Genomic DNA, 13,492 nt, shown 5'->3' with positions numbered 1-13,492 from the left:
ACCCATTAAGCATAGAGTGAATTTTGTGACCTCTTATCTTAGGCCTTTCTCTGACCTGTTTATGAGTATAGTGTTTAAACAAGATGCAAATGTTTATGGACTCAATTTGAGCATCCCTGCTTTATTATTTATTTACAGACTTTTACTGCAGGATGTGCGTGTAGTAATTCTGTGGTTCTTTGTGCCTGAAGCAAATGAAGCGTATTGATTTAATCTAGATAGCTCCAGGAACCCGTGAAGAGGGAACCAACAAGCTCACTAAACAATCCTACAAGACCAGAACATAACCAGACAGTGCCATCATATGGCCATATTAAGGCTGTGGTGCATTCGACAATACCCTTCAACAATGGTGCATTAGCACATAACAGTATGTTTATTGTATTATCCACCACAATCTGTAGGTTTTGTTTTGTATACTGTATTAATAAGGAACGCATACTGTGAAACGTCTAAGAATGGTCTTAGTACGTAAAGTGGGGTGTGGTGTGGAGTGATGGGAGGACACATAGCATAAGACTAGTGAGAATTCACCTTTCACTATAAGGATCCTAAAACAACACTGGACATAGGGAACAATTTCAAAGCATTGGCCTGGATGCCACTGCAAGGGGGAAAGACCTGAAGATTGTTCACAGATGCTCCCCATGCAGCTTGAGCAAGCTTGAAGTGGTCTATAAGGAAGACAACAACTGCACAAGTCCAGGTGCGTAGTGCTGCTAATTTTTTATAAAGGTAGACATGTGAACATATTTTCAAGTAAGCTAGTTTATTTAATATTGAATTTTATACAGAAGCAACATCTCCACATAAAATAATGGTGCAAGTCAATCAAAAAGCATTTCCCTTTTTATAAAATGAAAATGTTACGGTTTTGTTACGGTATAATACAGAGTTAAAAGAAAGCAGTGTTTACAATTTATCACAATTTATAAGAACTAGAATAGTTTTGGTATTAAAAAAAAGAAAAACACAATCTCCTCATCACCATCATCGTTGTCATCACTCTCAGAGTGCAGACTAAAGTGCTATTTAGGAATAGAAATACAAAGAGTGATACTTGACATATTAGAGTATTGCATAGAATTACAGAGCAAAAGCAGTTTCCTTTTTTTCTTGCAGCACATTTGGTAAGTTTGTAATTACTGATTCAGAGAGTACAGTGCAATTCTGTGTCAGTACTGTACATGTAGAAAAGGCAGGTGTTAGTGTGTGTTCAGGCATTAGATCTTGTGTTGTGACTACAAAGAATCCAAATCACCAAAAATCTATTTTTTCAGCAACCCTCTGTTGACACCCCCATCATATTTGATTGTGCACTGTGTGGTATCCTGACTATCATTGACGGCTTATGTACAGTTGTTGGTATGGGACACAGCAAGAGACTGCTTTTATGATTGAGTTTGATCATTTATCCACTCCGCAATCAGTTTAGGACTCAATGCTGAGATTATCCACCTTGTTCTGGATAAGATTCAGAACAGTAGTGGAGTCGGACCTCATCTCATCAGTTGGAGCAGCACTTGATGTGGAAGAGGATGGCACACCTGGTCTAGGAGTGGAAATCTGGTTCTGGGATGAAACCTGAACAGGTGATGGTATAGGAATGAGGGTGCTGGCAAGTGATAGTGGAACTGGATTGTCCATCATTGGGGCTGCTGCTTGTCCTGATGATGGATGAGCCACATTTTGAGGGCCAAGTATTTGGCTTTGACCAGGAGTGTACATGGGTTGCCCCCCTGGGCCATTAAACATGGTATTGAATTGGGGTGGAATGGTCTGTTGACCCATGTGTGTTGGTGCAAATGAATACATATTACTTTGTGGTGGTACAGCTCCTGGTGGCATTTGAGGCTGATTAAGTGGACGAGCACCATAAGGAATTTGGGAATTTTGGCTCAAGGGTGCCTGTGGAAAGATTTGAGAGCCTGGATGTACTTGTTGGGGTGCAGGGATTTGCCTAGGTTGCAAAGATGGAAAAGATGTGGCAGCATACCCCATATAAGGCTGAGGCATGTTTTGTGGAAGTTGTCCAGGATGGAACTGATTGGAAAGACTGCACTGAGGCTGAGTTTGAGCTTGTCCTGGAATGAGGGCTCCCTGAGGATGGGACACTGTCTGTTGGCCTGTTAGACCATGCTGGGGTTGGATGTGGGGAACTAATGCGGGTCGGTAACCTGAGGGGAGGCCAGACTGTTGCTGTGTTTGGCCTAGCATGGGAGATTGGACCTGTCCAGGTGGGAAGGGGGGAAGGATTTGCCCAGGAAATGCACTTCTTGGTGCGGTTGAGGGGATGCTTTGTCTAGGCTGGCTGGTAAAGCTTTGGCACTGTGTTCCCTGTATGATCTGTTGGACAGAGGAAGACTGAGTCATGACAGCTGGCATGTGCTGCCCAAAAGAGTTTGGCAAGGATACTTGTGGTTGTCCAGGTAAACCAGGCCTAATGGAATTTTGAGGAATCTGACCCATTTGTGGAGGCACAGAATAACCTCCTGTAACAGCAATGGGCCCACCATGAGCTTGCTGCCAGAGAGCTGGATTGTACCCCTGAGAAGGCACCTGTGCGGTGTTCGATTGATTAACCTGCGGATGGACATGTGTGATGTTTCCAGCTGATCTTGCCTGGAACTGCTGTGGTGGCAGCCCAGGGATTTGCATGGGAGCAAAGGGCTGGCCATAAGGTGCCTGATTTTGTGGGAGATTGTGGGACAACTGTTGCTTTGGATCTGTAGTTGGAAATTGGGGGTTTGGAAACCGATTTGGGGGAAATGGGCTTTCCCCTTGTGGCCAGCTAAGAGGGGTTCCACCATGGGGAACAGGATTGGGAAGTAATGGACCTCTGGGCAAATTCAGATTTGGAGGGAAGCTTTGTAGTTCTTGTGGGAGATCTTCAAAAGAGGCAACAGAAGGACCTACAGATTCAAGACTGGAAGGGCCGGTTCTAGAACCAACAACTTTCTGGCCGACTACAGGTTTTCGGGCAGCAGGTCTAGGAGGCGGCCCTTTTTCAATCTCCCTGCAGAAAGTAGTATGTCAGACAAGCATGGAATGAGATACATTGTTGAAAAACAGCCATTTGAAAAGGAATACCTTTAGTATTAAGTGGTAGTAGTCAACTGGTTCATAATTCACACTGATGATAAGTATGTTTCAGATTCAATCTAACACAATCTAAAAATTTACTGAAATCTGAATTGTGTCTACTGTAAGTCAAGGTACTTGATCCTGTACATCCAGGTGACTGTCTCTTCAAACAGTGTACAGAAATAAAAAATATATGCACAATATCATACCCTTCTACTTGAGACAACTTACTTTTCCAGCATGGCAACTCGCTCCTTCTCTCTGGTTTGGCAACAGGACTTAGTTTTGTCCAACAAGCCAGAGGTCTTCTTGTCCAGATCCTGGTAGAAGTCTCTGCCCTCCTCCGCCTTCTTCATCAAGTCCTCATATGCCTCAAATGAGGCAATCAGGGCTTGCACAGTGCCATTCCATCTTCAGGACAAAATGAGAGGATTGCATACAATGTCACTGAAACAGATACTAACACTTGAAATCTGAGTCTTTTGACTATGAAAATACACAGACAAAAACATACTGTTGCTCTGTGAGAATGAGTGTCTTGCGGACAGGGGCGTACTGCACATTTGCTTCTGTCAGGGCTTTCAGGATGTTATCCTGAGCAATCAAGTTCTGTTCTATATATCCCTTCAGCTGATCATACTTCTTCAACTGCTCCTCAAACAATGTCTGAAAGAGAGGATAGAGGGAAAGACATTTTTGACGGGTCATTCGTTCAATTTGAATCGACAGCACAAAGCGATAAAGAAAAGGCAGTACAGTTTCAGTTGGTCATTAACCTTGATCTCAGCACGATCTGTGGTTACCAGGACTCCAGTGATGTCATCTTTATGAATAAGGTCACGGAGCTGACTCTCCAATGAGATCCTCTGCTTTCGCATTTCATCAACTTTGCCAAGAATAGCCTTAAATTTTTGCAAGGACGATGTTTCGTCTACAAAGAAAAGAGATCATTACATTTTTAGGGATAATGAATAAACTCACAACAGATAACTTCTATGTCTTTCAATGTACATCAGTAAAAAACACTTTTACCTTGACTGAGTTGTGGCTGGGGCAGGCTCTTTCTGAGTTCCTCAACAGATCCCTGTAACAGACGTAGGTTTGGTATGTGCTGGTTCATGGCTCTGTGGAGCTCGGTGTTGGTGTTGCTGGCTGTCTGATGAGCAGCTTCATATTTCTTCAACTCTTTCTGAATCTCCTGCAAGACTGCAGACCTGGCCGGCAATCCCTTCTGCCCCACAACCTCTATTAAACTCTTCTCTCCGGCCTCATCTTCCTCAAGGGCACTACGGACCTCATCCAGGGATGAACCCACATCAGTGTAAACATTAGATAGTGCTGCAACACACACACACATGATAAAAAGCATCAAATTAAAAATCAAACAATAATAGTAAATAATAAATTAAATTAGAATAGTATTGGTAATTAGTCAGAAATATCCTAGACATAACATTTCACAGATCATAGAATCCCTGTGAACAACAGATCATAGAATCCTTGTTTTAATGTTGAAAAGACTTCTAAAAAAAATTAACACACAGTAAAATGGCAGACTGCACATTTAATAATCACAAATTTTAAAAAAAATTGTCATCATTTTAAGTTTTTGTTTGTCTATGTGTATATTCTCACCTTGCATTGCCTGGACGAGGTTCTTAACAGTGTCTGGTCGTACACTGAGAAATGCACATTTTTCCAATACAACATCAGGCAGAGATTTAAACATGTCAATTTTATACACCGCGTCACTGCTTAGAGACTCCATAAATTTTCTGCATAAATTGAGAAGAGGAAAAAATTTCAGCTACTGTAAAAGCCTATAGATACACAGAGTAAATTCACTTTTAAAGGGTTAGTTTCCCCAAAAATGGAAATTCTGTCATTATTTGCTCATCGTTCCTGGAATCCTGGATGACCTTCTTTGAGGGTGAGTAAATTATGACAGAATATTTTTAGGTCAATATTTGTTTTTATGAGTAACTTACTCAAGGATTTGGTTTTTGTCCTCTATTTTAGCCACAATGTCCCGGAGTAGCTTTGCCTTCTCCTCACTGAGAGAGAGAGAGATAGAGAGAGAGAGACTTTCTACATACACTTTTAAAGTAACACATCAGTGAAGCATGTTACCAATGTACCAGCTGACCTGTAAAGGGATGATGCCTCATGAGTTGCCATGGGAACAAGTTTAGAGAAGAGGTCAGGGCCAGTGACACTTTGATCAGTTAGGCTCACAGGTAGGGGTTTCACCAATGATGCACCTGTGTCAGATGTCACAAATGCGAACTTAATAATAATTTCTACGGTCTTTAAGATCATTTTAAAAGAGATATGAGAGCTGTTTGTATACCTTTTACTGCCACCAATGTGTCCAGACTGGGCACAGACTCGTGGTAAATGAAGTCATTGTCCTTCTTAGCGGAGTTATATCTGAAACAGACAAAAAGTAATAAAATGACATTAATCAAATATTTTTAAAAAGACTTTTGGAGAGATTAAACACCACAGCATACACTGAAAACTTTTAAGACTAAGGGTGTAATTTGGGTATTATCATAGTAATAAATGTGAGATCTTACTTTCCACCAATCACATCCATGGTGAATTTCAAAGCTTCCTGTACAAGTTCTGGTTGACCCTGAAAAGGTTGATGAGTACACATGTAAAAGTGCTTAATGAACAGGTGGGTTGTGTGCGGGTGTTTGAGAATCTTTACCTTGCTCTGCTTAATTGCCTCATTAAGTTTGTCGATAGAGTACTGAAAGTATGCGACCTGTGGAGAAACAGCAGGCGACCTCACACTGTCATCAGAGAATATTATGCCCATATTGTGCAGTGATACTCAGGTACACCAAGTAATGTCAAATATCAGCCAGCAAAACATAAATAAAAATATTACTATTAATAATAATATATAATAGTAAAATAATAGCCCATTCAATTCAAAAATTATGCTTCGCTAAAAACAAATGCACATGAGCACATACTTACTGCTTCTCCGTATTTCTGCTGTTCCTCTGACTGCTTCCCCATGTGTAACTAATGAAAATAAAATGAGGCATGGTTTATGAAAATAACCAACAAGTCTATGAAAATGCATTAAAGGGATAGTTCACCTAAAACTTTTAATTCTGTCATCATTTACTCCCCTTCAGGTTGTTCAAAACCTGTATGATTAATGAACACAAAAGATATTTTGAAGAATATCCGTAACCAAACAGTTGATGTACCCCATTGACTTGGTGGAAGTCAATGGGATCCATGAACTGTTTGGTTACCCATATTCCTCAAAATCTCTTCTTTTGTGTTCAGCAGAAGAAATAAATTCATACAGAAACTAAAACTAACTTTAGCTGGAAAATAACTTTATTAAAGACCCGCTATAAAGCCAAAACAATCTCTGTTACCTTAAAGGTATAATGGAGGATTTTTTACTTCCGGGTGGATCACCTATACTATTGGTCCCCCTAATTGTCAATCATTCTGGTGAATCAATCAAACTTATTCAAAAAGTGGAGAGGGCGGGTCTTATCTAAAATTCGGAAAGATCCTCCACTATACCTTTAAATTATACGTTTATCTCTGTAAAGCTGCTTTGAAACAATCTACATTGTTAAAAGCGCTATATAAATGAAGATGACTTGACTTGACTTGACAGGTTTGGGACAACCTGAGGGTGAGTAAATGATGACAGAATTTTCATTTTTGCCTGAACTATCCCTTTAATCTAAACCGCATGGTGAGTGTGATAGTCTCACGTGTGTGATGGCACTGAAGTAGCTGATCTTCATGCTGATGAGTTTCCCCCACTCTTTCTGAATCCTTCCTGGCACACATTCTGAATTATCCAGCAGCCTCAGGCAATCCTTATAATAGTCACACACCTGCAATCAGACATTAGGGTTGAAGTGGCAAATGCTCTGTGAATCAAAGACCTGCTGTGATGCTGACAGATAAGCATATGTCCAAAACTTCATACCCGAGCACAAATCTTTGCTATTAAATGACTCTTTCTGTTGTCTAGTAGAGTTTTCTCCAAGAGACACTCTTGAGCCTGTGCCTTCAGAGAGAACGATAGAAACAGAAAAAGAGACGAGAGGTTGTCAGATTAAAGTGGATTTTCCCAGGTAATAAAAGTAGCATTTGTGTGATGGACTGTGTTTACCAGCATGAGGCTGATTTTGATTGAAAGTGCCAGGCCGCTCATGTCAGAGCTGTAGCTGTGATTGTAGTGGTCTCTGAGGTGAGTGAAAGCCCCAGCAGAACACTGGAAATGCGTACAGGACACTTTCATCCCCTTAACACACGCATGCACACAAAAGGAGCAAAAGGTTCGAAATTTCAGTGAATCATTTCACTTTTCTTAAGATTTCTTACTAGCAAATATATGTAAGAGTGCATGTTCACCTCCTCAGACAGGCGGTTATCCACAGCTCCCAGCAGCGAGTGCAGTGCACCTAAAATGCATTAGAGGGTTTGTTGATAGTTGAATTACTAAGCAAATCAAATTTGCAGTAATCCATATGTGCTGATGCTTTGACTGCATTTAACTCACCCAGGTTATACAAGACACAAGCCTGCTCATAGTTAATATCATCATGTGTGATATTCCTCCCTGAGAAGATGTCCGTCCTGCGAGCAGAACGAAAGCACGAAAGCTAAAACGGCATGACTACTATCTTGCATATCGACATAGCAAGTATGGTCTTATATAATAAGTGAGCACCAACGACATCATTTTACCAAGTCACGGGCACTGCAACCTCCTGGCCAGCTGCCATGGGAACACGACTCTGCAGAAAGTGCAGCTGACCACAGTACTTTCGAAGAGTGCTGCAGCCCTCAAAATCCCTCGGGATGTTTACCACACTCTGAGAATAAGAATAAAGAATGAGAATAAAGAACCTTTTTTAAAGCTTGTTAACCACAGACACAACTGTACAACTACACTTCCCACTATCCCATTGATCTAGCCCACCTGTCTAAGTTGCTCCAGCCTCTTCAGTGACTCAGTGTAGTTCTCAGGGTTCTCACCATAGTTTATTTGAATGTACTGGGACAAAAGAGGGGGAAAGAATACTGTTATATTTTTATTCTACTGCAATCCAATGTTACTGTCATACACAAAATGAAACAATCTTGATAAGGCAAGGTCCTTTAGTTGGCTTAATGCAAATGTGTAAAAAATAAGGCCAGCAAAAGCGAGGGAGATCATTTGGTTTTCAAATGACCAGGTTACACAAGACATAGATGCTTACAAGCACAAAGGCTGTGAAAATATCAGTTTCATAACAACTGCTGTTAAATGGATCCACGAGTGACATAGCCCTTGAAATCATTAAAAAAGACAGCTCCTTGCATAAAATTACGATGCAGATCTGAGTCTGATTAGAAGAAGAATATGTTTCAAGAGGCAAATATTAATTGGTGAAACATGAAAAACTGACGTTGGAATATTGCGCAATATTCAAAGCGTTTCTTCATTTTCATGTCTACATCCATATCAAAATATTTAAAACAAAACATTTTCTTAATAATACTATCCTAACTTGTAATCAGTGTATATGTTTTCATCGCTTTCCATCCAATTTGTGAAAATAATAAAATAAATACATAAAAATACTTTTACCCATATCTATGCAAACTTCCCTAAATTACAATACAGGCAAATACCTTCTTACTGAGTTTATGTTACGGAAATCAAAAGGAAGTGCATAACAGGAATGATCCTCTCTGGAGCTGATCACTGTTGTGTAACAGGCTGGATTAATGTGACGCGGATTCTTTCTCACCTGTCTGACAGGAGGACTGAACTCAAACTCCCCAGCTTCCTTCAGCTCCAGCCAAATCATCGGCATCCTGGGAACGGCCTCCATTTCGACTCCACGAAGTACTATTTCAACTTAACACGAGTTTTCAGCGGTTTCGTACAACTTGTTTTTAATTACCTAAAAAGACGAAGCTAATTATAATGTCTCGATTTGATCAGAAAACTTGACGCCCCGATCCGCCTGACGCTCCAACCTTTGACTCGTCTTCAAAACACTACGTCACCGGAAGTACGTCAACATCCATAGCATAAGCGATTTACGTTAGCTTTATTACCTTGTTTGTCTCCAAATATGTAACTATTTGTACTGTATTAAAAATACTCAAAATAAAAAAAAAAGTCTAATTTGATTTATGATATTCTGAGTAGCCTACTTCAGTCTCAAAGAAATCATTTGATATAACGTTACATTAATGTTGTAATTTGATCCATTATGGCAACGTTTCATACACAAACAAAAGGTATCAAATTTCAAACTTTTTTTTTTTTTACCTAATTTTTAATAATCTTCATCTTTTATATTTAATGTTTCAAAGAATAGGTGATATTTCATATAATATAACATACTATATTTTAGGAAAACGAGTTGGCTATATTATAGGACATTTTATATTAATGTTCATTAATGTTATTCTGAACAATCTTGAACATTGAATGTACGTAGGCCTATTGCTTTATGTCTCAGAAATGTTGAACTTTAATGACATTTATTATTGTTTTTTCTCGTGTTTACCTATTCACATGATTTGTATGCACTAGGTGGCAGCAGCGTATCAGTTTAGTGTTTTGAATAAGGAATTATAATCAGCCAAAAAAAAAAAAAAAAAAAAAAAAAAAGAGTTCTTTAAGTTAAGAAACAAATAGCCTCAGCATTTAAAATGTCTGTGTGTAATATAAGTTATGATCTGTTGATTAACTCTCCGAAATACGGGGTATAGAAAATGTAGTTACCTTAAAAGTATTAGGTGTAAGAGCATTTAAAAGGTATGTAGACTGTATGTAGTTCTCTAAAATGTTTTCTCATAAGCATGTTTGTGTCACTATGTCTCTCCATAGATAAAAACTCAAACAGCAGATAATGATGAAAGAATATCGCAAGCTCTAAAGATCAAAATACATACACACATACATACAGTACACAGTGAAAGACCACAGGGTGATCATCTCTCTCTCTCTCTCTCTCTCTCTCTCTCTCTCTCTCTCTCTCTCTCTCTCTCTCTCTCTCTCTCTCTCTCTCTCTCTCTCTCAATTTTTTTTCAATTTCAATTTCATGTTGCTTTATTGGCATGACAAAAAAAAATGCATCTGTGTTGCCAAAGCATAAGAACAAATATAAACAACAACAAGGAGTTAATACATCTGATATAGTAATACAAGAAAACAGGATAATTATGATGTAGATGCAGATACTAAACACATTCTGTGCATGTCCCTCAAAGGGTACATTGAAACAAAAATATATATATATATACACACATACACATACACATACATATACATATACATACACATACATACATACATACATATACACATATATATATGTACATATAAAAAAGAAGAGAATACAGACAAACAAGATAATAACAAAAAAAAATATATATATATATATATATATATATACATATATATAATACATAACTTGTATAAATACCTCTTAAACAATTTTCTATTAATTTAGCCTTGTATTGTGGCAGGAGAAGACATATTTAGCTGCTAGCCATGCTGTGCTTTTATCTTCCCCTAATAAAAAAGGAAGCTTTTTGTCCTCAGTGTAGGTAGTGAAGCCTGGTATATGTTTTTCAAAGTTTTGGAAATATTTGGTTCTTAAGTCTTCATATTTGGGACATGTACATAGGAAATGTAATTCTGTTTCGATACCCTGGTGGCAGTGTGTACAGACACGTTCCTCTCTTGGTCTCCACACTTTTAAATGTCTACCTCTTTCAATTTCCAGCTCGTGGTCACTGACTCTGTATTTTGTTAAAATTCGTATTTCTTTTGGATTTTTTGTTTTGAGATATTCGGCCAATTGGATATCTCTGTTCAGGGATTGATAACAGAGGAGTTTGTGATGTATTTTATTTTCATTTTGCCATTGTTCTGTATACTCGTCTTTTAATTTAGTTTCAAATCTTTTGATTGAAGACTGAGGATTGTGTCTGTGGCGACTCTGATGCTCAGTGTACCTGTCTCTCTCTCTGCCTGTCTGTCCACTACTGACTGTGTTTATCTCCGTGTACCTCTGAGCCAGCTGGTCCAGGGGGTGGACATCTGAACCCCGCTGGTTGCTCAGGAGAGCTTTGTATGCAATGGAATTTTTATCAGTTTGATTTAAATGCTGGCAAAATTTAATTGACCTCTCTCTCTCTCTCTCTCTCTCTCTCTCTCTCTCTCTCTCTCTCTCTCTCTCTCTCTCTCTCTCTCTCTCTCTCTCTCTCTCTCTCTCTCTCTCTCTCTCTCTCTCTCTCTCTCTCTCTCAATTCAATTCAATTCAAAATGAGCTTTATTAGCATGACTGTGTAACACAATGTTGCCAAAGCATCAACATATTATATATAAATAATAAAACAAATAAAACATATGTATATATCATGTCATATGTAGCATAGTAAATATAAATAAATAGATAAATAAACACAATCTATCCTAATAAATGAATAAATACAGTGGGTCTCTCTAGAGAATTAGCTGACTCTGGCGTTGTGAATAGCTAACACATATTTAGCCGCTAGTTCAGCTGTTCTATCATCTTCTCCCAGTAAGAAGAACATTTTCTCAGTGTCACTAAGTTCAAAGAATGATGGAATCAAGATTTCAAATCTGGGCAGAAAGGTTTCTCTTATACTGGAGTATTTAGAGCAGAAGAGCAGAAAGTGTTCCTCATCCTCGATGTGCTGTAGGTCACAGTGTCTACAGATCCTCTGCTCTCTCTCTGTCCATGTTAGTCTATGTCTTCCTCTCTCTATCTCTAGATCATGGTCACTTAATCTGTATTTGGAGAGGATTTGTCTTTCTTTAAAATGTTTAATAAATAGATAACTGGCCAATTTAGTGGTTCTATTGAGGGTCGAGTAACATTGGAGTTTATTCTGGAGGGCAAAATGTGCTTTTAGTGCTTCATCATGAGTGACTTTTAGATGTTTGTGGATTTGGTTAATGATAGGTTTGGGGTTGATGGGGAGTATAGTCTGATGGACGAGTTGGAGAGCGAGTGTGTTCAGAGGATGAGGTTCTGCTGAGCTTTCATTGGCGAGGAGGGCTTTATATTGCACTGACTCTGGGTCAGACTGATGGAGGTGATGCCAGAACTGAACACATCTCCTCTGGATCTCGATGTTCAGCGGGTACAGGCCCAGCTCAGCCCTGCAGGCGGCAGTGGACGTGTTTCTGTGAACCCCGAGAATATTTTTGCCAATTTCCAATTGTAATTTTTCTACTGATGTTTTATCCCAATTTTTACAATTTAGTACTGGTCCCCAAATTTCACATCCATATAAAATTATTGGTTTTATTATTGAATTATATAATTTTATCCAGGTTTTAATGGGTAATTTTAAGTGTCCACATCGTGACTTTATAGCATAGAAAGCCCTCCGAGCCTTTTCACCGAGTGTTTTCACAGCCAGACCGAAGCGTCCCGAAGCGCTGATGTCGATGCCCAGATATCTGTAGCTAGAGCTGTGCTGCAGGACATGGCCTTTATACAGGAACAGGTGTTTGTGTGCCTGAGATCGGGCTTTCTTCTGGAACACCATGACTCTGGTTTTGTCCAGATTGACTGTCAGGGCCCAGTCGTGACAGTATTGTTCCAGCAGGGACAGGCTCTGCTGAAGGCCCTCAGGTGTGCGGGACAGCAGGACCAGATCATCCGCGTACAGCAGACATCTGACCTCTGACCCCTGTAGAGTGAGGCCGGGCGCAGTAGAGCTCTCCAGCGCTGATGCCAGGTCATTGATGTAGATGTTGAATAGAGTCGGGCTCAGACTGCAGCCCTGCCTCACTCCACGGCCCTGCTGGAAGAACGCGGTTCTGTGGTTACCGATCTTCACCGCACTTTTGCTGTTGGTGTACAGAGATTTTATAATGTCAAATGTTTTTCCGCCGATGCCAATTTGTAGGATTTTGTACAATAGACCATCATGCCAAATTGAATCAAATGCTTTTTTAAAGTCTACAAAACATGCAAATATTTTCCTTTGTTTGTCGTTGATGTTCTTGTTGATTAGAGTGTGGAGAGAATAGATGTGGTCGGATGTGCGGTGTTTTGGTAAGAAGCCAATCTGAGCTTTATTTAAGATGTTGTGTGCTGAGATGTGTGAGACGATGCGTGTGTTGATGATACTGCAGAACAGTTTTCCCAACACACTGCCCACACTGATCCCGCGGTAGTTATTGGGGTCGAATCGATCACCGCTCTTAAATATGGGGGTGATGAGTCCCTCAGACCAGATCTCAGGGAAGTGTCCAGACCAGAACACCAGATTAAATAATTTGGCTATTGTTTGAATCATGCTGGGACTGCTGAGTTTAAGCATTTCGTTATTAATGTGATCTTGTCCACATGCTTTCTTTAAT

At 39.6% G+C, this 13,492-nt stretch overlaps 1 protein-coding gene across 1 annotated transcript; it reads right to left on the bottom strand.

The window, feature by feature from the left end:
• Positions 1–704: 704 nt before the first annotated feature.
• Positions 705–9,131, bottom strand: ptpn23b (protein tyrosine phosphatase, non-receptor type 23, b). Its single transcript, XM_079877907.1, has 20 exons — positions 8,877–9,131; positions 8,063–8,137; positions 7,828–7,955; positions 7,640–7,716; positions 7,492–7,541; positions 7,250–7,381; positions 7,064–7,144; positions 6,843–6,968; positions 6,076–6,123; positions 5,801–5,857; positions 5,664–5,722; positions 5,435–5,514; positions 5,231–5,345; positions 5,073–5,138; positions 4,720–4,859; positions 4,117–4,422; positions 3,861–4,015; positions 3,599–3,750; positions 3,316–3,495; positions 705–3,016 (listed from the first exon to the last, which is right to left on the bottom strand). The coding sequence occupies exons 1-20, from the start codon at positions 8,958–8,960 to the stop codon at positions 1,432–1,434; spliced, it is 3,696 nt and encodes a 1,231-aa protein (XP_079734033.1). The 5' UTR covers positions 8,961–9,131; the 3' UTR covers positions 705–1,431.
• Between the last annotated feature and the right edge of the window lie 4,361 nt (positions 9,132–13,492).

This window comes from Squalius cephalus, assembly GCF_949319135.1.
Source record: "Squalius cephalus genome assembly, chromosome: 8".
NCBI classification, from domain to species: domain Eukaryota; kingdom Metazoa; phylum Chordata; class Actinopteri; order Cypriniformes; family Leuciscidae; genus Squalius; species Squalius cephalus.
Note: the sequence above shows the minus strand (reverse complement) of the source record. Positions and strands in the feature narration are given on the sequence as shown.